A 23804-nucleotide genomic window follows, 5' to 3' on the forward strand; every position below is an offset into this window, starting at 1 on the left:
CTCTCATCAGTGAATAAACTGACTACTGATAGCAGCCTCCATATTCTGAAAAGAGGTGTCAAAGTCATCAGCAGTCAAGGAGGTTGGGGGAGAAGGGTTAAGAAGCAAGGTGAATGCGGAGAACAGATAGCGTGGGTATTTATGGTGGTAGAAGAAAAGATACAAGAAGGGACTGGCACTTATCCAGGGCTGCCGTAACCCTTGATTTCCTCCATTTCTTATTGGCTGTCCTGAGCTCAGTCCATTGATTGCAGAGTGCTTCAGAGAGCTAGGGAGAGGAATGTCTTTCATGTGCAGGCCTGGAAGAAAGAGCAGGAGGGCAGATTCGAGCAAAGGGTGTCTATGGCAGTATTGTTGTCAAGAGAAAAGTGGTAAGGAGGAGGGATAGCAGAGAGGAAACTATGGAAGAGAAATGGATGGGAGAGAGGGAGCGGAGGTGATGACGGAAGGATACAGTGTGGGGAGGAGAACAGTGAGAAGAGAGAAGCAGCAGAGAGAACTGAATGAAAAAGTGGTCAGATGTGTGTAAAGGAGAGACAGTTCCATTTGTGAGTGTGAAGTTGCATGACAGAACAAGTTCCAGCAGATTATCAGTCTTTTGAGTCGGTGGGATGTGGAGTTGTGTGATGTTGAAGGAGGAAAGAAGAGCAAGAAAGTCAGCACCAGAAATGCTGTCCAGGTGGATGTTAAGGTCACTGAGAAATAAAAGTGGACTGCTGTCATCTGGGAGGGGAGAATCCATCCAGCTCATCAGGGAAGGTCTTGAGCAAAACTTTGGGGTGCTAAATAACAATAATGTTTGTGTTAATTGGAAATGAGATTGTAAATTCATGGTACTCAAAAGTAGTAAAGTTGCAAACATTACCAAGGGGGATGAATCTCTAGCTCTTGGACGTAAGGATACCTGCCCTCATACTCTCATCAGTGAATAAACTCTGTTTTGTTGACTGTAGACCAGCAGTTCCACAATCAAAATGAATTATTGTTATTAATTACTGTTTTCTCTAATATCACTAGCTAGATGGGGATCTTATTTAGATAGTATTGATAATTCTTTTATACTAATATTGGTCATTTGTTTTAAAAGTTATTTTTTATTAGTTAATTATTTGATCCTACTCTATAGAGTATTATTTCAAAAATCTTATCTTCATGAAAACAACCATAGATAGTCATAGACTAGTATTGGATCGGTACTAAAATTTTGATTTCAGTATCGATATCAGCATTCAGACCTTAGTACTGGTACCAAAATGGTTCTGATGCATATAAGGAAAAACTCTAAAACCCCCAATCTAACTTTAGCCTCCTATCCTATCTTGCCAGCTGTGAAGTTCTAATCACATTGAAGAAATAAGCTTTCTCCTTAAAGTTCAAATCACAAGGAAAACAATAAAAGGTGTCCCCGTGATCCCCAGAGCATGTCAAAGCAATAGTTTGCCTTTGAAGTCCAGGTCATGTTGAAGCAATAATTCCCCTGTGAAGCTCCTATCATGTTGAAGCATGTAGTTATGTTTAATGAAGTTGATGACATGGACGTTTCTCCACAACTTGTAATAGCAAGTATGGCGGATGGCAGGTGGGGGATTGATAGGAAAGCTGATGTTTCCTTCTGGCACTGAAAATTCCAAAGTGGTCGTATTGTACCATTTTCAAATTTTTGTTTTTTGGTACTTTTCCAATTCTGGTAACACAGACCTTCCACTGCTAACATTCATCAATCAGTCTTATTTTCACGTCACTTGAATTAGAATCTCCTGTATGTAAAGGCTATTGGGCCACCACAGACCTATTTGTGCTCTGTTTTTAACTCCTTTGTCAAGTGCTGCTATAAAGTAATGCCGTCTACTAACACATGTAATTACGTTCTATTGTCACTGTTATTTTTGAATATAACTAATCATTGCAAAAATACTTAATAAACAAAAATGTAATAATTTACTGACTAAGGTAAAAAAAAAATGTTAAATGCTCCAATTCTCATAATAGTTAATGTAGTTGTTGAATGCACATTAATGTTATGCCATGCATACATTTTCCAGCTTGTTTAATTATTAGTTTGTCGGTGTTTCTTAAATTAACAACACTTAACAATATGCTTTGTTTGTTAATTAGGGTTTGCAACCTGCCTTGAAATGTATTGTGCATTGTGAGCTCTAGCAGTAGAATGAAGTGAACATTTTATTTCTTGCTAAAGGATAATGGAGTAATCCTGTTATCTTTGAAGGACACTAAGAATTTTTAACAATATGAGAAGACTTTTAATGTCTAAATTAATTAATCAAACGTCATCTAAGATAACAGGAGCCTTTCAAATCATGGGATGGAAATATTCTGTCATCAGATTAGACTCTACTATATATGCCCAAGAGGGGGTGGGGTGGAAGTCTAGTTAGCCTAGCTCTGTAGGACTGAGACTGTGTCTCACTTTGTCCTTAACTTCCTCTTATACAATTGATTATGGACCTCCCAGACATTTGTTTTCTGCAGGGATGGTGCTCATTGGAGTTTTTGTCTTCTCCTCCTTTTGTTATTGGACATAGTTCAACAATTAATTAATGGACAGATATTGTTGGTTATATTCATGCTATTCAGTTTCATACTACTTTGTTATCCCATGTATTTAAACAAATCTGTGTCTTTATGTGTACTAATCCTTTTTTTAGTAATTTGTAAAATTTACACTTGAATTTTACAAGCAAACTTCTCACTGCATTTTGTGCATGCATTCAATGAAGTGAGCTATACCAAAAAAAATAACTTGAATGGAATTCTCTTTAACAGATTTTCTTTTAATATTTCTGGGGATTTTGTGCAATTACTGAGTGCTGGCAATTTATGTTAAGTTGCTGTAATTGAATTAAGCAAATTTATAATAAGCTAAATAAAATGGTAATAATTGATGTGCATCAGTATTTTTTCTGATGAGTAGATGTTGAAAACTTTCTAATTCTTTACATGCTTTTATTTCAGAAAAATAAGGAGTATGTCAGCATTTGCAAAGGAGGGTTTATGGGTGAGTTACAAAGATAACATTTGCTTGTTTACTATAAAGAAGTTAATTATAGAATTACAGCAGGTCAGTTAGAGGATTAAAATACAGCAGATTTTATTTCAGATGCTATGCATATTGTATTTTTGCATACTCTTTCTTTTTTATTTTTATGACTAGAGGCTAATCATTCTAAGATTTATATACAAACAAATATTGTAGTTTCATTTAAAATTTTCTGTTATTGGAGTTCCAACACTTTTACATATACCCTTTAAACTGAAAAGTGTGTACATTTCAGTCAAAGCATTCTGCCTTTCTTAAGACCAGAACATATGAATACGCTTCTACCAACTCAAAAAAATCAAAACGTTTGGTTGACCTTTGATCAACATTTGAATTTGTACTTCTATCAGTGCACAGCAGATGATCAAATGAATGCTTTGATAGTACATTTAGCAATTACACAAACCTTATTCAGAGTAGGAACTGTATTTAATGTTTAGTTAATAAGTGAAGAATATTTTTACTGAGTCCTTACTTGTGTACTGTGATTTGACTATTTCCAGTACCAAGAGGTATTTAGTGTAGATTTTTAAAAGCACCACCAAGTCTTTCTTGGCAGAATATATATGTTTTCTCTCATGGCTGGTTTCATTGCTGGTTGCATTATTATGGTATAACTTGGGAATGATGGTTGACTTGTGGAAATATTCTTTCTAGTCCCCATTATTAACTTAATAGTTTTCTGATAAACACTCAAAATTCCTTTTACAGATTATTTGTAAGTTGGTCTCAATTCTAGTATCGCAAATAAAATGAGGGAAAAAATACTAAAGATAAGTACAAATACTTAAAGATCACAGTTTCTTGATTTGTGAACTACTGTGAGTAAGTGTGCTTTTCTTTATGTTATAAAAAGATGGTAGAAAATAGGACTTTTTCTGGCCTCTCAGTCCATAAAGAAACCATAGGTTTGGGGGGAAAAAAGAAAAACTTGATTATTGACTGCATTTAATGTGTTTTAGCAACCACAGACAATTTTGCATGTTTCTTATTTAGATTAATGAATTACACTACTTTGTGCAAGCAGTAAATACCACTTTTGTGAAGTGCTTTATTTTTAAGTGCTATGCTTGCTTGACTGTACAAATCATAAGGTCTTAATGCTTTAATGAGTAAAACATTTCTGCCGTAGATCAATACTTGCTTTTCTTAGTGACTGATCATGGCTTTTCTTGATGGTCAATTTTACAGGAAACTTCAATTCACAAAAAGGAATTAGTAGAAATAATGGTAATTTTGGTAATAATAATATTTCTCTTATAGCACATCTTTGAATTTAATCTGTAGTCTTGTATCTTTACAAAGTTTTGGAGGGTTTAGATCAAAACCACTGAATCATGGTTTAATTTAACTTACTACATACAACATTGATGTTTCCAGGTTGCACATAAACATTGTTCATGCAGTGAATTGGACATTTTAATCATTGTACAGAAAAGAACAGGTGAAAAGAAATAATATAGTGAACTATGTACAAAGTCCACCTCCTGCTTGTCCTCGTTCCTTGGACGAAAGTCTCCATTACTGAGCTGTGCAAATGGTTAAACTTTACAAAGCATGCTTTCTCTCTGGGCTTGTGTTGTACAAGTCTACATTTTCCAGACACTTTACTGTTTCTTCTTTGTGAACCATAGTGTAGCAACACAAAATGGTCTGACATTCACGGGAACACCTCAATCCACTGCAGTATTACATGTATTTCACCACCACGGGCTACCCATTCCCCCATACTGTTCATCAAAGTTTTTGTATATAAGCGCAATTGACGTATTTGTATGTATTTTATACCGCATCACAAGGGGTAAGAAGCCGTGGACAGATTAGGAAGTAGTGCGTGTACCAAAGGACACAACTTGCTAAGCACATCTTTTTTGAGATTCTCTGCAGTATATGCCTTCCAGTTAGCTTCTAGTAGCAGCCTTTGTTTGCATAAGGTTCAATTTTAATTTAATTTAGTCAAAGCATTTTTTTTTATCCTAAATATTGATATATTTAAATGTCTTTTCTTACTGTGCCAGATGTACATTCTGACAAATTTTTAACAGCTTTTTAACTAAATAAGAAATAGTGACTGGTTAATGAGTGAGTTAATTTTGCATTACGTACAGGTTTTTAACTTAACACTGATGTTTTGCTGTGCATGATAAAACAAAGTGCTTTTTACGTTATCTGATGCACAAGCAGTTTGTCCTGTTTGTATGTGCATATTTATAAAATGGTGATTGTTTTCTGAACTAGTCTTAGGAAAAACAAAAAGTCAATGTTAGATCTTTTAACCCACTGTTTTCATTTTCATAATATGATTTTAGGGAATCACCATGAACTTAATTGTACCAAATATTCAAATGAACATTTTGATGACCCTGGTGTTTTATTCATTTAGGCATTTTTTACTAAAGTTGCAAGATTTTGTAAAGTTACCAGAATTGTAATATCATAATAAATAATTACGACAAAAATCATAAACTACACAATCAACTTTAGAGCAGGCTACAACTAATCTATTCTTTTGAAAATTGCCAATAAAGGTGATCATTGAAAATATTGCCTGATCATCAATATATGAAAAAGGCATCAGTGTCAAGCCTTGGTTCAGGAGGGACTTTAGATTTTCAAAGTTTTTTTTCTGATCCAGAATTGCAGATAACAGATTGTGGATCTATACTGCATAAAATGAAGTCTTGTATACATCGTCAGGTAATACTTTATTGCAGAGAACCAGGATTTGCTTACAAAGACTTGGATAATATGCATCCTTATTTAACCCATATGCCCCTCCCATTTACTGCCAAATAATGTATAACCTGTAGGTTAAATTTGAAAATACAATACCCTCTGCAATAAAAATTGCCCTAGATGCCATACTTGATTGTTTCTTGGCCACTTATTTTTAGCTAAAAGACCACATTACTTAAATTTCAGATGCTATATCATAGATAAGAAAACTATGAGTTGCTAAAAGTATTTTCCATTAACTGTCATATCTCTCTTGCAGCACTCCAACAGCACCTGGCTGATATCAATGTGGATGGACCAGACAATGTTTATGTACACTGGATTGTCAGTACTTCTGGTTCTAGAGGCAGCATCAGCTCCTCTGCCGATGTAAGTTTTCTTTATGATTATGGAACAGCTGCATTGTTTAATCTGTAACTGGAAGCTCTACCATCTTCAAAGAGTACATTGTATTGGTCTTATACAAATAAATTATTGAACTGTTATCTTTATAAGATAATACTATCTCTACAAAAGTATCTTGTACAGTCAGGGAACACATTTTAATTTCTCTATTGTGGAAGTAGAAGATTAGCATGTACACACTCATAAAGATCCTGTGAAAGGTGCATTTATTATTAAAAGTGAATGAATGGATTTATTTCCACAAGAACACTTAAATCCTTTAAAATGTAATTTCTGCAATATGATGGAAAGTATCAAACAAAATATTAATAGATGGTAATCCGTTTATCTTATAGTAATTAGCTGGGAGAATTAATATTGTAAAAGTTATTATAATCCTAAAGCTCCTACAGTATCTTTTTCAGAGCACTTCAATACAATACCGGTATGTTAATAAATCAGAGCAATACATATTTACAAAAGAACAATTAATTCAAAGCAGTTTCTTGAAATATTTTAATTTTGCTAACTGAGCAGGATTTCTTATTCTACTGGGAAACATTTTCCTAATCGCTGTAATAATAAACTTGGTAACTTTAAAATAATTCAAACTTGAAGTTACATGGTAAATTATTACAGTGTATTACCAAAGGAGTGTAGACCTTCATTAGTAAAATAGCAGAACCCAGGAGGGGGCAGGTTGTGAGTTCTAATGGACTGAAGTTGAAAATTTTTGTTAAGAAGACAATTTCTTCATTTCTGTATTTCTTTTTTAACTCATTTTTATTCAATTGCCATAAGAGTAATTCATCTGTTTTCTTTTCTGACCTGTTGTTATTATTTTGTTTCTTGTTCCATTCAGAGTGAATCCTTAAACAGCTTGGTTGATGGTAAAGGGGTCAAGTCCCTGGTCAACAAAATGACTTTTGCTCTCAAGTCTAAGTCTGTTAATGTCAAGGAACGAGTAATCAGCTTTATTGAGAACACATCTACACCTGTTGACAGGTATGATAATGGTGTCAAGTCCAGTCATGTTCTGAGATTATGAGGAACAGTGATTTGGGAACTTATAAACATGTAGAAAAATAAGGATATCTTGCTTAAACATCATAAATTTGAAATAAATATCTGTTCTAATTTCTTTCATGTAATACTTAAGCATACCAGAGATCAAACATTAAAATGTTTCATCAGAGGGTACACAGGTATAGTTGTGAATCTTAAAGTAACTTCACTAGTTTTTCAAGGACAATATAATTTTTTTCTGTAAACTTAAAAGGCACAGATAAAGTATGCTGCTAGGGATTCTTTATATAATAACGTTGGGTGACTCCCAACAGAGAGAATTTGCCCTTAATGTCTTTTGGATATTGATACTATGAAAATCATAAAGTATTAAATGCATAAATTATTTTGCTTTCGCTTTGTGCCTTACATTCCGTATCCTTTTCAAGAATGATTTTGCTATTTAAACCATTTGTTTTAAAATTTTACTAGCATTCATTCTGACCTGTACCTTAATTCATAATAGAATATCTTTCAATCTGCCATGGCCAGAAAAGATGATCCCTGATAGGTAAGAAGCAACAGATTTCATACACACATTTCCTTGCGAGCATGAAATCCGTAATAATAAAGCACCTGTTTAGAGACACAGTGATACCAACTGGGTTGGATGTCTACAGTTGAGATATGGATGACTTAACAACCTAAGTGTTAATGAGCACAGGCAATATAATTTCACACGGCTTGTTACTTCTCTTTTATATCATGATTGCAGAAACAATTTACACTGCCCTAAGGTGCTGCTTTTATTTGCACTTTCATTTATATGGGATGTTAAAAGTCCGTGGACCTCCACATGTAGTAATAAATCTCAAGCTGCCATTAAAGAAGACATGGGAGTATTTTTTTTTTTTTCCCCCCACACCCCAGAAATAGACTGTACTCCATATTTTGTGTATCACTGTGATCTCTGAGGTGGTTCATCAAACACTAACAAGGCTTTGCATTAGCTGCTGCACAAATAATCACCCTATGGTTTTCTTCCACACTCAAAAAATGGTAGTAGCTGCTGCTTACGGCTGTTGTGCTTCTCCTCTGCTTTTGAAGGTAAAGATACTGAACTGGCATAACAGCATGCCACATTTTGACTAACTGATTCCTTTAAGATGGACTCTGGACTACTAGTACAGTAGACTGTTTTATCAGTTTCGTCCACTGTCTTAAGCGTAATGTAATTATTTTATAATGCCTTGTACTGTATGTATCATTCAGATCTGTTGTACTAAATGTTGATGAGTATATTTAACCTAGATCTATACATCATTTGAAATTGGAATGGAACTATTGCTGTCCTTAGACATTTCTGTGTTAGTTATTCTGACATGTTAGGTAAAACCTGGCGAACAGTGTTTGGGGATAAGTATTTATTTAGTATAAGTAATTATTGTGTGAATGAAGTCCAATATCTCTCTATTATAAAAAAAAAAATCCTGGAGAGAAACAGTAAGGCAACGAGACGTGATCTTCACATTAAGATCACGGAAGACACTTAAAAGACCCGTGAGACTAAAGAGATTGGCCACAGAGTGTCTCGCTGGGACCTTAAACATGAGACTTTGTGCCAAGAGATTGACCCAGGACCGTCTCGCGATGACGTAGAACATGAGATTCTTGCAAGACATGCCCTACTTACAATCAAATAACAGCACAGGCAGCAACACACTCAGCCGTGTTTTGCCTTTGAGCACACACAGATCCAGGGCTCTCAGCGCATATAAAGCATATAAGGACAATACATTATAAATGAAACATAGACGACTAAGCGAAGAAGAAAGCAGCACAGAGAAAAGAGACTCAAAAGCGTTGGAGAGGCAAAAAAGAAAGAATTATCTAGGTGCAAATTCAGAAAATAAGGAAAGTAATTATCAGCCCGGAACAAGTGGAATTGAAAAAAAAAAAAGCATGTCCAATCCAGACGTTGGCGCTATACAAATGCAGAGCAGGTTAGAGATTATGAAAGCAGTGGAATTCGAAAGGCTGAAAAAAAAAAAAAGTTGTCGCGATACACATTTGAAGAAGGTTAAAGAATATGAAAGTAGGAAAATTAGAAAGTATAAAAAAAAAAGTATAAAAAAAAAGTATAGATCGCAGTAGTGCAAACAAATGGAAATTATTACTCGAAAAAGGGAAAGTAATCACCACGGACCAGGTGTCATTGAAATAAAAGCAAGATAAAGCGAGGTCAGAAATAAAAGACAGAGTAGAAAACAAAGTAAAACATCATAAAGAGGTTAAAAAAAAAAGTGACCAGACATTTGCGCAATAGATATATGAGCGCCCATTAAAACGCGGTGTCAAAATCGCGCCAACAAAATCGCGAAAGTTTCATTAAATATGAATTACTAGTTTAAAGCATATATAATAATGTTTATTTTAGAAGTCAATATTATGAGACACGGCACGCAGATAGTCCTTAAGATCACGCCCTGCATATGTAGGAAGAATTGCAGCAAGACGTCTTGATAGTTGAGCGTATTTAGACTTGCTGGCTGTCTGACTGCTGGTAATTCCGCTTTGTATACGACACGTTATGCCAACCCTCGACTGAGTTATTTGTTCGCGGCATGCCATCAGCAGTTATAACAGTTATAACCTAGCACATAATGTGTACATAATGCGCACGTACGCATCCCACTCTCTTGGCCTCTCTCGCGATTTTGTTGGCACGCATTTGTCGAAAACCAGTTAGCGAGTTTGTTGGCGCTCATTTGTCCGTCGCGGTTTTGTCGGCACTCATATGTCTATCGCGCTTTTGTCGGTGAACCAAAAAAAAAGGGGGCCAAACACATGCAGAGCAGGTTAGAGATAATGAAAACTGGAATTCAAAAGAATCAAAAAAAATATAGGCACGAAACGCATGCTGAGCAAGATACAGAATATGAAAGCAGAAAAAAATGACAGTGTCAAAACAAAGAAAGGAAACATCACATTAGCGCAAAGAAAGAGAAATGAATACTCGGAGAAATAACGAAAAGGCAAATAGAGATGGAATATATGGACATAGGTGATATGTCAGAAGTATGTAAATATTGTAAGGCTTTGAAGTTTAAGTAAAGAGAATTTCAGAAATGGAGTTTAACTCACATACATCTACTGGTTACTTTGTAAAAAAAATTAACTGCTGATGATCGTTTTGTCTGTGCTGAAATTCCAAACAGAGAAACCTATCCTGAATTATGGTACAAAGTCATTAAACACATGTCTCACTGACCTCATTAAAAAGATTCAACACATTGGGTCTCGAAAGATTCCAAATATTGTTTTTAAAGAAGTTCTGAAATTAAAGTAAAACTAATGATCCATCCATTCTCTTCCGCTTATCCGAGGTCGGGTCGCGGGGGCAGCAGCTTAAGGAGAGAGGCCCAGACTTCCCTCTCCCGGCCACTTCTTCCAGCTCTTCGGGAGAATCCCAGAGGCGTTCCCAGGCCAGCCGGGAGACATAGTCCCTCCAGCGTGTCCTGGGTCTTCCCCGGGGCCTCCTCCCGGTTGGACGTGCCCGGAACACCTCACCAGGGAGGCGTTCGGGAGGCATCCTGATCAGATGCCGAGCCACCTCATCTGACTCCTCTCGATGCGGAGGAGCAGCGGCTCTACTCTGAGCCTCTCCCGGATGACTGAGCTTCTCACCCTATCTTTAAGGGAAAGCCCAGACACCCTGCGGAGGAAACTCATTTCAGCCGCTTGTATTCGCGATCTCGTTCTTTCGGTCACTACCCATAGCTCATGACCATAGGTGAGGGTAGGAAGGTAGATCGACTGGTAAATTGAGAGCTTTGCCTTACGGCTCAGCTCCTTTTCACCACGACAGACCGATGCAGAGCCCGCATCACTGCGGATGCCGCACTGATCCGCCTGTCGATCTCACGCTCCATTCTTCCCTCACTCGTGAACAAGACCCCGAGATACTTGAACTCCTCCACTTGGGGCAGGATCTCTCCCCCAACCCTGAGAGGGCACTCCACCCTTTTCCGGCTGAGGACCATGCTCTCGGATTTGGAGGTGCTGATTCTCATCCCAGCCGCTTCACACTCAGCTGCGAACCGATCCAGAGAGCTGAAGATCACGGCCTGATGAAGCAAACAGGACAACATCATCTGCAAAAGCAGTGACCCAATCCTGAGTCCACCAAACCGACCCCTTCAACACCCTGGCTGCGCTTAGAAATTCTGTCCATAAAAGTTATGAACAGAATGGTGACAAAGGGCAGCCCTGGCGGAGTCCAACTCTCACTGGAAACGGGCTCGACTTACTGCGGCAATGCGGACCAAGCTCTGACACGGTTGTACAGAGACCGAACAGCTCTTATCAGGGGTCCGGTACCCCATACTCCCGAGCACCCCCACAGGATTCCCGAGGGACACGGTCGAATGCCTTTTCCAAGTCCACAAAACACATGTAGACCGGTCGGGCAAACTCCCATGCACCCTCAGGACTCTGCTAAGGGTGAAGAGCTGGTCCACTGTTCCGCGACCAGGGCCGAAAACCACACTGTTCCTCCTGAATCCGAGGTTGACTATCCACGGACCCTCCTCTCCAGAACCCCGAATAGACTTTTCCAGGGAGGCTGAGGAGTGTGATCCCTCTATAGTTGGAACACACCCTCCGGTCCCCCTTTTTAAAGAGGGGGACCACCACCCCGGTCTGCCAATCCAGAGGCACTGTCCCGATGTCCATGCGATGTTGCAGAGGCGTGTCAACCAAGACAGTCCTACAACATCCAGAGCCTTAAGGAACTCGGTATCTCATCCACCCGGGGCCCTGCCACCAAGGAGTTTTTGACCACCTCGGTGACTTCAGTCCCAGAGATGGGAGAGCCCACCTCAGAGTCCCCAGGCTCTGCTTCCTCGTGGAAGGCATGTTAGTGGGATTGAGGAGGTCTTGAAGTACTCCTCCCACCGACCCTAGCGTCAAGTGAGGTCAGCAGCGCACCATCCCCACCATATACGGTGTTGACACTGCACTGCTTCCCCTCCTGAGGCGCCGGACGGTGGACCAGAATCTCCTCGAAGCCGTCCGAAAGTCGTTCTCCATGGCCTCTCAAACTCCTCCCATGCCCGAGTTTTGCCTCAGCAACAACGAAGCCGCGTTCGCTTGGCCTGCGGTACCTATCAGCTGCCTCCAGAGACCCACAGGACAAAAAGTCCTATAGGACTCCTTCTTCAGCTTGACGGCATCCCTCACCACCGTGTCCACCAACGGGTTGGGGATTGCCGCCACGACAGGCACCGACCACCTTGCGGCCACAGCTCCGGTCAGCCGCCTCAACAATAGAGGCACGGAACATGGCCCATTCGGACTCAATGTCCCCACCTCCCTCGGGGCGTGGTTGAAGTTCTGCGGAGGTGGGAGTTGAAGCTACTTCTGACAGGGGACTCTGCCAGCCGTTCCCAGCAGACCCTCACAACACGTTTGGGCCTTCCAGGTCTGACCGGCATCTTCCCCACCATCGGCCAACTCACCACCAGGTGGTGATCAGTTGACAGCTCCGCCCCTCTCTTCACCCGAGTGTCCAAGACATATGGCGCAAGTCCGGCGACACGACCACAAAGTCGATCATCGACCTGAGGCCTAGGGTGTCCTGGTGCCAAGTGCACATATGAACACCCTTATGCTTGAACATGGTGTTCGTTATGGACAATCCGTGGCGAGCACAGAAGTCCAATAACAAAACACCGCTCGGGTTCAGATCGGGGCCATTCCTCCCAATCACGCCCTTCCAGGTCTCACTGTCATTGCCCGTGAGCATTGAAGTCTCCCAGCAAAACGAGGGAATCCCAGAAGGTATGCCCTCTAGCAACCCTCCAGAGACTCCAAAAGGGTGGATACTCCAAACTGCTGTTCGGCATACGCACAAACAACAGTCAGGACCCTTCCCCACCCGGGCGGAGGGAGGCCACCCTCTCGTCCACGGGGTAAACCCCAATGCACAGGCTCCAGTGGGGGCAATAAGTATGCCCACACCTGCTCGGCCTCTCACGGGGCAACTCCAGAGTGGTAGAGAGTCCAGCCCCTCTCAAGGAGATTGGTTCCAGAGTCCAAGCTGTGCGTCGAGGTGAGTCCGACTATATCTAGCCGGAACCTCTCGACCTCGCGCACTAGCTCAGGCTCCTTCCCCTTCAGAGAGGTGACATTCCACGTCCCAAGAGCCAGTTTCTGTAGCCGAGGATCAGACCGCCAAGGTCCCCGCCTTCGGCCACCACCCAACCTCCTTGGCCCCTCCCATAGGTGGTGAGCCCATGGGGAGGAGGACCCACGTTACCTCTTCGGGCTGTGCCCGGCCGAGCCCCATGGGTGCAGGCCCGGCCACCAGGCGCTCGCCATCGAGCCCCACCTCCAGGCCTGGCTCCAGAGGGGCCCGGTGACCAGCGTCGGGCAAGGGAAAACGTTGTCCACAGTTTTTATTTTTCATTGGAGGTTTATTGAACCGCTCTTTGTCTCATCCCTCACCCAGGACCAGTTTGCCTAATAAAACTAATGAAATAGCAACAATTCAAAGAAAAAAAAAATCTTAAAAGTGTGTATCCGGAAAAACAAAAACGGGGGTTGGCGAGCGAAGCTAGTAGGGGGCAAAGCAGTCATAACAGTCATTTAATTGGGCTTCAACTGTCTACTTCCACATAAATAAATAATTTCCTTCTTTGCTTGCTGTTTTAACTGTATTGTTCACAGATCTGACAGGTTATGCTTATATGGTGATGTTGGGATGTCATCCTTTTATTGTACCTTTGAAAGATTTTTATTTCCTATGAGACATGTTTGAAGTGTAGAGAAGAAAATGAAGTGAGCTAGTCATATTGTGTAAAGTTAAGCTGTGTTTGTCATTCTTATTCATGTAATCTTAATTTAAATTTTACTGCCATTGAAACAAATGCATATTATTTCAAATAACGTATCTTTTGTGGAACAAGATCATGTAACCAAAAAAAAACAATAATTACATGCACAAAATGAAATAATTTCTAAAGATAGTGTGTTTTGGCTACCATTGCTGGAACTAAAATAGTAAGTAAATGTTCTGAATGGAGCAGCATAACCATTGGAAGGAAAGAGAAGTAGAGAATAGTATGAGAGAGTGACAGCTGCCATACATAAGTGTACTTATTGTTAAATTAGAACAAAAACTGGATGTTGCGATTTCTGCAGTTATATTGTCTTCACTGCTTTTTTAGAGATCCATCATTGGATGACTGATAGGTTAAAAACGAGATGCTTAGCAGGTTTAACCGTCTTAAGAGCTTGATAATACAATGGATAGCTTTTACAAAAAGAGTAGTTTTTTTTACTATTTCAACCTCCTGCTCTTCATTCCCAGAGCCAGTTTTCTGCATTTGTAGTCATGGAGTGCAGATACAGTTATGCACTAATTTACAGCTGACTGAGTTGAGGCCATTTGTGCATATGGCTGAGGGCCATAGGAAAACAATAGGGTAGTAATATTCTACAGATTGCAAAGCCAGATGCAATAATAAATCTTTTTATTATTATTATTGTTTTTTCACAGGGCCTTGTATGTCTACGGACTTTTGGAGGGCCCTTTATGGTGGCCATTCCATTATGGTCCCGTGACCCAGTTTTGCCTTTATTATAACCAAATTACTGATAGATAGATAGAACTTCATTTATCCCTAGGGGGAAATTTGACTTTTTAATTATAAACAAAGTTATTTTGATAATCCACAGAAAGTTTGTCATTCTTGGCAAACTGTAAGCGAATCTAGCTTTTCTAGTAATAATAATTCTTTAGCTGCATTGTCAACCTGCATCTTACCACATTTGCTCTGTTGCTTAAAGCCAAAGTCGCATGTACACAGCATCAAGAAATTGAAGGGCATGTCTAATTAGACGATTCCATAATGAGCTTGCCCTTTTTTCTGACCGCTAAATATCATTCTGCCTTATGGAGCCAGTGTTCATATGAAGTTTTGCAGGTACAGTGAGTCAGTTGCAGTCTTGGACCATTTTTTTTCCTCCTCCTATTCTGTTGTGGTACATAAAAGTCAAGACAAGTCTCTTTTTTGTTTGTGGTGTCCAAAACACCCTGTTCCTAATTCCTTGTCGTCACATTATATGTGGTGTTCTTCTGGGAGAGCGTTCATTGGTTGTCAGCTATTTCATGCACAGAGCCCACCCCAGTGACTTAAGACAAAATCAAACCTGTCAGGGCAACTCAAAGTTCAGTTGACTGCCGATCATGGGAGCACACCATGACTGCATCAAATGCTATGTGGTTATGTAAATGAAGTCTACAACTAAAAGTTAAGTTAGTGATTAACTTTAAATTGTTTTCAAATTGCTTTGAAACACATCTTATGTAAATTTTTACCAGCAGTCTTTCTGAATGCATGAATAATTTTGGCATATTGAGTTACCAACTTGACTGTATGGTTAAAACCTAACTTTCTCAGGGGTGGAGGCTGATTTGTTTTGAACCTAGTTTTGTAAAACTTGACTTGCTTGTATGTAATGTTATTTGATTTTTAATAAATTCAATAAAATAAAAAAAATAGATTAAGATACTAATGTAAAAGCTATAATCTTCAAAATGATCAGTAATGATCTGTTAATTCCTTGCACTTGGTGCGAAATCTTTTCAGTTTTAGGGGATGATCAGAATAGGGGAAAATATTTTACATGTCCAAAAAAATATATATATATATACTAGCAGAATACCCGCGCTTCGCAGCGGAGAAGTAAAAAGAAAAGGAAACATTTCAAAAATAACGTAACATGATTGAGAATGTAATTGTTGTCATGAGTGTTGCTGGCATATATATATATATATATATAATACCAGCCAGCTTGCGGAGAAGTAGTGTGTTAAAGAAGCAATGAAAAAGAAAAGGAAACATTCTGAAAATAACGTAACATGATTGTCAATGTAATTGTTTTGTTACTGTGAGTGTTGCTGTCATATATATACACACACACACATACAGTCTTTGGGGTGCGAGCAACTGTTGCTGGGGGTGCCAGAATCCATGAAGGAAGAAAAATGAAAAACATTATTTGTACAAAATCTTTTATTTATTTATCCATTCTTAAATAATTAAATGGGCAGGCTATTTCGTATCAGTGCAATACGCTGTTTGTTAAAACGGATGACTCCCGCTGTTACGTGCAAGTCTGCCTGGATATTATGAACTATCATATCTGTTCAAGTTCTATGTAAATTTTAAATAGAAGGAATTTTTATTTAGTTGACAGAATATTATTCCAGAATAAATCAACTCAAACCTTAAATAACTTATAATATTTTGTTCTCCATAAAAATATATCCTGTCTAAATTATACAAGTTAGAAATAAAGTCAACGTTAAAAGAACAAACATTTACATTTCTTTACTCTTATGTAATTTTATATAAAAAATAAACTTAAATTTTAAATATCCCAAAAGATTTTGCTCTCCATAAAAATATATCCTGTCAAAATTATACAAATTCAAATATGAACATGGTGCATAACAAAACCTGGAAATATAAATAAAATTTGTTCTTTTCAGCAATAACAAATCAAATCATTCAGTTGTCTTTGCTCTTATGTCATTTTATCAGAGCTGGACGCCTGGCATCTTTTTTTGGCAACACGTTTGTTTGTTTGTTGTGAGGTTCTGTGTTGTGGAGATTCTCAGGATGGACTGCAGGTGCTCATCAGTAGGCGACTCCTGTGTGCTGTTTTGTTAGTCTTCATGACTGAGAACAGCTTCTCACACAGATATGTGCTACCAAACGTGCACAAGGTTCGAGCCACATGTAGACGGAGCTGGAGCATTTTTGCGGGAATGGATTTAATAAACTGTGCGGGCCCTGCAGTATCGTACTTTGCCTTCAGTGTGCCATTACACTGCAGCTCAATCACCTCCATCTGAATCTGCACAGGTGCAATTTCCACATCGACGGCAAATGGGTTGTGAAACAACTCAAAATTCTTTTTTTGTTCTTCAAAGTCACCAAAGCGCAGTGCGAACTCAGTGCGCTCAGTTTATCAGCAAAGTGCGTATTTGCACTGTTGCATTTGTGTCTCCCATAAAAGCAGCTTCACTTGAAATCACTTTGTGATTTTGCACGGGTAAAAATATCTGCTGAAGTTTCAGAATTTTCTTTAACTCTTCTGCTTTCTGTATCTTGTGCATTGCATTCAGGTCTTTCAGGTTATCTTGATGTTTTGTCTCATAGTCCCGTCTTAGATTAAATTCTGTAATTACAGCCACATTAGCTCCACAAATGAGACACACGTGTTTACCGGCAATGTCAGTAAACATATACTCAGCCTCCCATCGGTTTTTAAAGGCTCTATGTTCAGAATCACCTTTCCTCTTTGGCATCGTGTGGGCTAGCTTCGCAATAACTTGCAGCATCATAAGCAGACTTGATTAACGCGGTAAGTGTTCGGCAAGGCAGCTGAAGCGCTGCATTATGGGATCTGTAGTTTATTGTGTTACCAGCGCTTCATATCCCCGGGCCATTAATAACAATAATATTTAAAATGATCTCGCGGGACAGATATAATTACACGCAGGGCCGGATGTGGCCTTCAGGCCTTGAGTTTGACACATATGGACTAAATAGAACTTGAAAAGATATATTTTTTCAAATGTGATCGCGCAATTCAGATCGAGTTGACTCGCACTACAGTACATCGAGCCCGCATGCTATTGTGGTTTTGCCTGCGTGCCTCAATAAGTTACCCTTCCCTCGCTCTTACTTTTTTACCGTTCATCTAATGAATACACTGAGTATGGCTTTACCAAAACAATCATTGATCGCGAATAATGTATCCATTATTCATAAAGCTTCAATTGGTGATCTGTCTTTCTGCGTTAACCGCATATTTTTTCATACGTCTTAAACCAAGGGGATGCAAGGCTAAAATGAATCAGGAAGCACACGTACATACTCGGTGCATCCTCTCTCGGGAATCGAACCTCGGACGCCGGCACTAGAGGCGAAGCCTCTACTATTGCGCCACAGCGTGTGGTTTATCTATTTGAGCGTAGCAGTTTAATTCGGTTTTTGTTCAGCACTCTTTGGAACTGTTGCTTTTTGTCTGCGCACTGCATCAGTTCACGTGAGTAGCTAAATATGGTTTTATATGTCACTCGCTCGCTTCGAATTATTTTGCTGCCTTCTTAATTATATAATGTATGTTTTCTTCAGCGTTTTTTGGAGCTCTTCCTGGTTTTCTATGTACTGCGTGATTACGTGGGATGGCGTGATGATGTCACACGAAACTCCGCCCCCACGGCTTTCGAGCTCAACTCCATTACAGTATATGCAGAAAAATAGCTTCCAGTTATGACCATTACGTGTAGAATTTCGAAATGAAACCTGCCCAACTTTTGTAAGGAAGCTGTAAGGAATGAGCCTGCCAAATTTCAGCCTTCTACCTATACGGGAAGTTGGAGAATTAGTGATGAGTCAGTGAGTGAGTCAGTCAGTCAGTCAGTGAGTGAGTCAGTCAGTCAGTCAGTCAGTGAGTCAGTCAGTCAGTTGAGGGCTTTGCCTCTTATTAGTATAGATAGAGATATGTATATATATATATATATATATATATTGTGGCAGTAGGGGGCAGTAGTGCACCCTTGAACCCTCAGGTATAATTCCAGACACCAGGTAAAAGTCTACGACCGTTTTATTTTCTTTTTTCACAGTGCACCAAGCACCTCCCACACTACTCATAAATCTCACAACAAATAAACTCAATAACCTCTCCTCCTCGCCCAGACACTTTGCTCCTCTCCCACCCAGCACAGCTCAGTGTCTGGACTGAGGCACGGTCCTTTTATAGCCCCTGACCCGGAGGTGTTCCTGTCCCAGCAGTCCACAGTTCCTTATTCCTTCCGGTCAGGGCAATCAGTCTATTACTTCAACCCGGAGCACGCCATACCTTCCTGTCACGTGACCGTGGCGTACTCCCGGTCATAAGGCACAACAGAGCCCATAAGTCCCCCCACAGCGACTCCTGGTGGCCCCCAAGGTATCCAGCAGGGCTGTGTATAAACACCACAGAGTCCATAAGGCCCTGCTGGACCTCGGGGCACGATCGCGCTGTCGGGAGAGCTCCTCCTGTCGGCCTGGGGTGGGGACCGGCCTGGGAAGCCGGCAGTCTTCCACAATATATATATATATATATATATATATATTTTTTTTGTGAACAACTGAAAAATACAATCTATATGAATGCTTGGATAGGTAGAGCTAGGAAGAAGAATCTGTACTGTATGGTAATCTAAAAGCACTTTTGTGATATGGGTCTTTTGGGTTTGTCTTACCTTTTTGTGTACTGTGGAGCTACAAAATGTTTTGTCGAGGAATCCTAGAAGAAACCATTCATCACATTTAGCCCTGCGAGTGCTTTGTACTTCCTTATCCCAGCTAGCCAAAGTTCCCCTTAATGTAAATTTGACTGCAGTAAGTAGTTAAAATAAGAATTTATTCTTTAAAGCACTTCATCCACAACTCTTGCTTTGAAATGTTAATTTATGAAACACAAAATGAGACATTATCAGAAAGATTTGTATTTGGATCATATACCTGGACCTCCTGACTTCATATATGTTAGGAATATGCAAAATGTTTTCTTCTGTTATTCAGAGTGTTTCCATTTGGACTTGCAACTTCTCCTTAAGTATATTTAAAATAAGGTCAGAATCAGCCAAGCCCCATGACACTAAGGGTATGCTTCATCAGGCATTCTGCTCTATTGTTTTAGTTACCTCAAAAAAGTTTCAAACTTTTATGTTATAAAATTTTTAAGTTAATGATTTGATAATGCACTTGTGTCTGTCTTAAATTCCAATCTAATTTCTTTGTCATTGGGATTTTTGATTTGGTTTGTTTTGATTTGGATTTTTGATTTTGTATTTTTTCATCTTATTTCTTTTTTTTTTCTCATATGTCCAGTTGGATTTAGGCAAAACATTGGCATAGCAGTTACATTATATATTATTTTTTTTTTAACTTTTTTCCTGAATAGTTCATTTACAAGTTGGCTTTACTGTGCTTGCTGAATATATATATATATATATATATATATATATATATATATATATATATATATATATTTTTTTTGTTTTTGGTTTGTGTCTTTTATGATTTGAATTAAGTTTTCATCACATTTCAAAGCAATTAAAGATGATGGGGTACATCAGACGCCGATTTTATTGTCCTGTCTGCCTCTACAAACACAAGTCACCATATGATTTTTTTTTCTGACTTCTTCATTATCTGGATTGCTGAATTATTTTACCTTTGAAAATAAGATAACTTGCAATTGTTTTGTTTTTGTTGTAATCATGAGTCCAAAGGGCACAGACATAAACCAAAGCATTTTACAAAACTGATTAATAAATAATAGAATACACTTTGCATGTAATATTTTCTAAAATAATAAAACATTATTTTGTTCCATTTTCATGCTTTTTATGTCCAGCTGTGAGTTAATTAGCAAAGATTTGTATTGATACAAGATCACACAATTATTGTGATTCTTTTTTAGTGATCTGACTCAAAACTGAAGTGAAATTCACAGGACTGAAAGAACAAAATAAACATGACAGTTTCACATTGGCTGACAGTTAAAATAATACTTAACGCCTAGAGACATCGTTCATTTCCAGTATTAGGGATGGTGATTCATGTGCCTTTGTTAGTACTTGAGTTATATGAGGCTTTATTAATACCTAAATATAACATAACCAGATTTTATATATAAAGCTACAACAACTTTCATTTGTATATGCATTGTATCTTTTTGATATTTTGTAACATACTATTGTATTTTGTGACTTGCTGTTGTAATATCTTGTAGAATGTTAATTGTAATTACCTTGCCTTTTCTTTTGCGCTCCCCTCAAGGCACGTTAGCAGTACTGATCGAGTTGGAAAGCCATACCGGGGAGTAAAACCAGTCTTTAGCATTGGTGATGAGGAGGAGTATGACACAGGTGAAGCTCTTTGTATTTCACATTTTTTAATGCTTGCATTTGGAACCAGGATTTATTTTTTCCTTAGCTAAAAGCTAATTTGAAGACTATAATACACCTAGTGGTAATTAGACATTTTTTCCCATTTGAATGGGTAGTCATTGAATTTTGGCATAGGTCTATCAGATAAGATGCCACAAATACAAAGAGGCTATGTAAACATTGATGTTCACATCAGTCTAAATGATAGTTAATACTAAATGGCTGACATTGCATATAGATCAGTAAAAGACAGCTTGAAATGCCACCAGGTAAACAAAGCCCACAGCTGAAATCCTGGCAAACAAACCATACCAAAGGTATTGTTAGGTATTTAAGGTCCATTTATCATAAAATAGAGATAACAGATTTAATTTTATAATTGACCATATATATTGGAGAAGGTTTGCCACTGATATTGAACATTTAAAGGAAAGGGAAGGAGTATGGGCACAAAAAATGATCATGAAAAAAATTGCTCTTTATTCCACCAAATATGATATGGTAGCCTTTCTCCGCAGTTCAGAACTTGTAAATAAATGCTTTTATTAATGTGCAGAAGGTCAGAGGATCTCTAAATGCCAAACCTTACAAACATCTCTGAAGAAGAGTGATATATAACTTGTGTGTTAAAGTTTTTCATTAATTAACAAAACTTGCTTGGTAATATATAGTTTTCTCTTTACAGATGAAATTGACAGCTCTTCCATGTCAGACGATGATCGCAAAGAGATAGTCAACATCCAGACATGGATAAACAAACCAGATGTTAAACACCATATTCCTTGCAATGAGGTGAAGGAGACTGGGCACATGTTTCCCAGGTTTGTGTGCTTATGTGTTTGTGCTAACTTGGCTGCTGTCATAATATCTGGTAATACTCGTCATGATCCAGGTATAGAACATAGACTTCTGTTGCATAGCACTGTCTGCAATTTCCAGATTGTAATTTTCTCAACAATTACAAAAAATGTAAAGTTCAGGCAAATTTATTCTCCTCTCAGAACTTCCATTAAAATTTACTTTATCTAGTTACTTAGACACCCAGTCTTCAGAAACCTCTGTACAGCAGCCTCTGTTTTAGTTGTTAATATTGTGGAGAAACGCAACCTTAGTTCGCAGTGTATTCAATCTTGTAATATTAACTGAAATGCTAGGTAGTAAAATAATTTAGCAAAAGAATAAATCATTACAACTTTCAACAGATAATGGAGTAAATGTCTACTAAGTTGCACTGTTAGTTTTATGTTGCATTGCACTGCTCGGCAACCAAATTTCTAAACACCAAAAGAACATAGAAATCCTCAGGAATTAAAAGTAACAGGTACATTTGTTCATATATAGACAATATTCTACAGTTATAGTTAAGAGTTAAAGAAGGAGTGGATAATAAAGCTTTTTTGTAAAGAACTGTGCTTGTAATTTAATATAGAAAAGGATATGTTAATATTGTGCTAAAGAAGAATCCAACCCTTAGAATCTGAAGAAAAAGCTAAGAGTGTGAAAAAAGTTTTTGTGTTAATTATGGCAGCATAAAAAGAAAAATATGGTTCTGTTCTAGCCTTACTGTCTGACTGGTGTTGCTCTATGCCTGTGGTTAGTGAGTCTACATGGTGGCTCCACAAAGCTTTTGTTGGACTGACCTTTATAACGGGTTTGCTGCCACACTGGCTTAAACCTGTCCCAGACTGAGTATAGTGGCAAAGACCAGGACTTATGAAACAATATGCTCTGGGAAAATGAGACAAAGATAGTTATTTGGCTGCAGTATCGGAAGATATGTTTGGTGGAAACCAAAGACCGCATTTGACCAGAAGAGCCTGATATCAACTGTAAAGCATGGTGCTGGAAAATATATGGTTTGGGTCTGCTTTGTTGCATCAGGGCCTGGTCAGCTTACCATCAAAAATTTCAATATCAGTTCTTCATTGTACCAGATGGTGCTTAATATGAGACCATCTGCCAGAAGTTTAACGTTCAACAAAACTGGATCTTGTAACATGACAATAATCCTAAACTTATCAGTAACTTCACCAAGGAATGGCTGAAAAGAAAAAAAAATAGAGGAATCTGAAATGGCTATGTCAAAGCCCAGATCTGAATTCCAAGATGCTGTGGGGAAATTTGAAACAGGTTGTGCTGTGCTCAAACATGGACAAATGGGAAAATAATTCTCCCAATCAATTTTATAGACTGGATTGTCCTTTCTCTGGCTCATTTTAGATCAGCTTGGGAAGGGTAAAGCTAGCACACATGCACCTACAGACAGCAAGGCTCTAGTGATCATTGAGTCACAAAAGACCCCACTCCTCCAAAATAACACCCAAGCAAGCTAAAGTCAAAAGTAGATACTCAACCAGTAGAATTTTGTGATAGCCAGTACCACACACAGAACCTAGTGAACACCATAGTCCAATCCAGAGTAATGAACAAGTAAAATTTTATTAGAAAAAAGGAAAGATGCTTCATTTTTCAAATGTGATCAGTACATTATTATTTAATAGGTTATAGTGAATAATACTTACTTTATTTTATTGAAGCTGTTTTTAATATTTAACAAGTACATACAAATGTTCTTTAAAAATGGAATTCTAAATAAAA

At 38.5% G+C, this 23804-nt stretch overlaps 1 protein-coding gene across 2 annotated transcripts in view; it reads left to right on the top strand.

Moving 5' to 3' along the window:
* tbc1d23 (TBC1 domain family, member 23) overlaps positions 1-23804 on the top strand; it is a 120482-nt gene that overhangs the window by 89885 nt on the left and 6793 nt on the right. The window contains exons 12-17 of one of the 2 annotated variants that reach the window (XM_039744997.1): positions 2974-3016; positions 6054-6163; positions 7041-7183; positions 7710-7754; positions 21097-21185; positions 21892-22027. In XM_039744997.1, the coding sequence (XP_039600931.1) occupies positions 2974-3016; positions 6054-6163; positions 7041-7183; positions 7710-7754; positions 21097-21185; positions 21892-22027 (566 nt within the window). The remainder of the gene's footprint in view (positions 1-2973; positions 3017-6053; positions 6164-7040; positions 7184-7709; positions 7755-21096; positions 21186-21891; positions 22028-23804) is intronic. The other variant, XM_039744998.1, reaches the window with a different exon arrangement.

Source organism: Polypterus senegalus, chromosome 2 (assembly GCF_016835505.1).
Source record: "Polypterus senegalus isolate Bchr_013 chromosome 2, ASM1683550v1, whole genome shotgun sequence".
NCBI lineage: Eukaryota > Metazoa > Chordata > Cladistia > Polypteriformes > Polypteridae > Polypterus > Polypterus senegalus.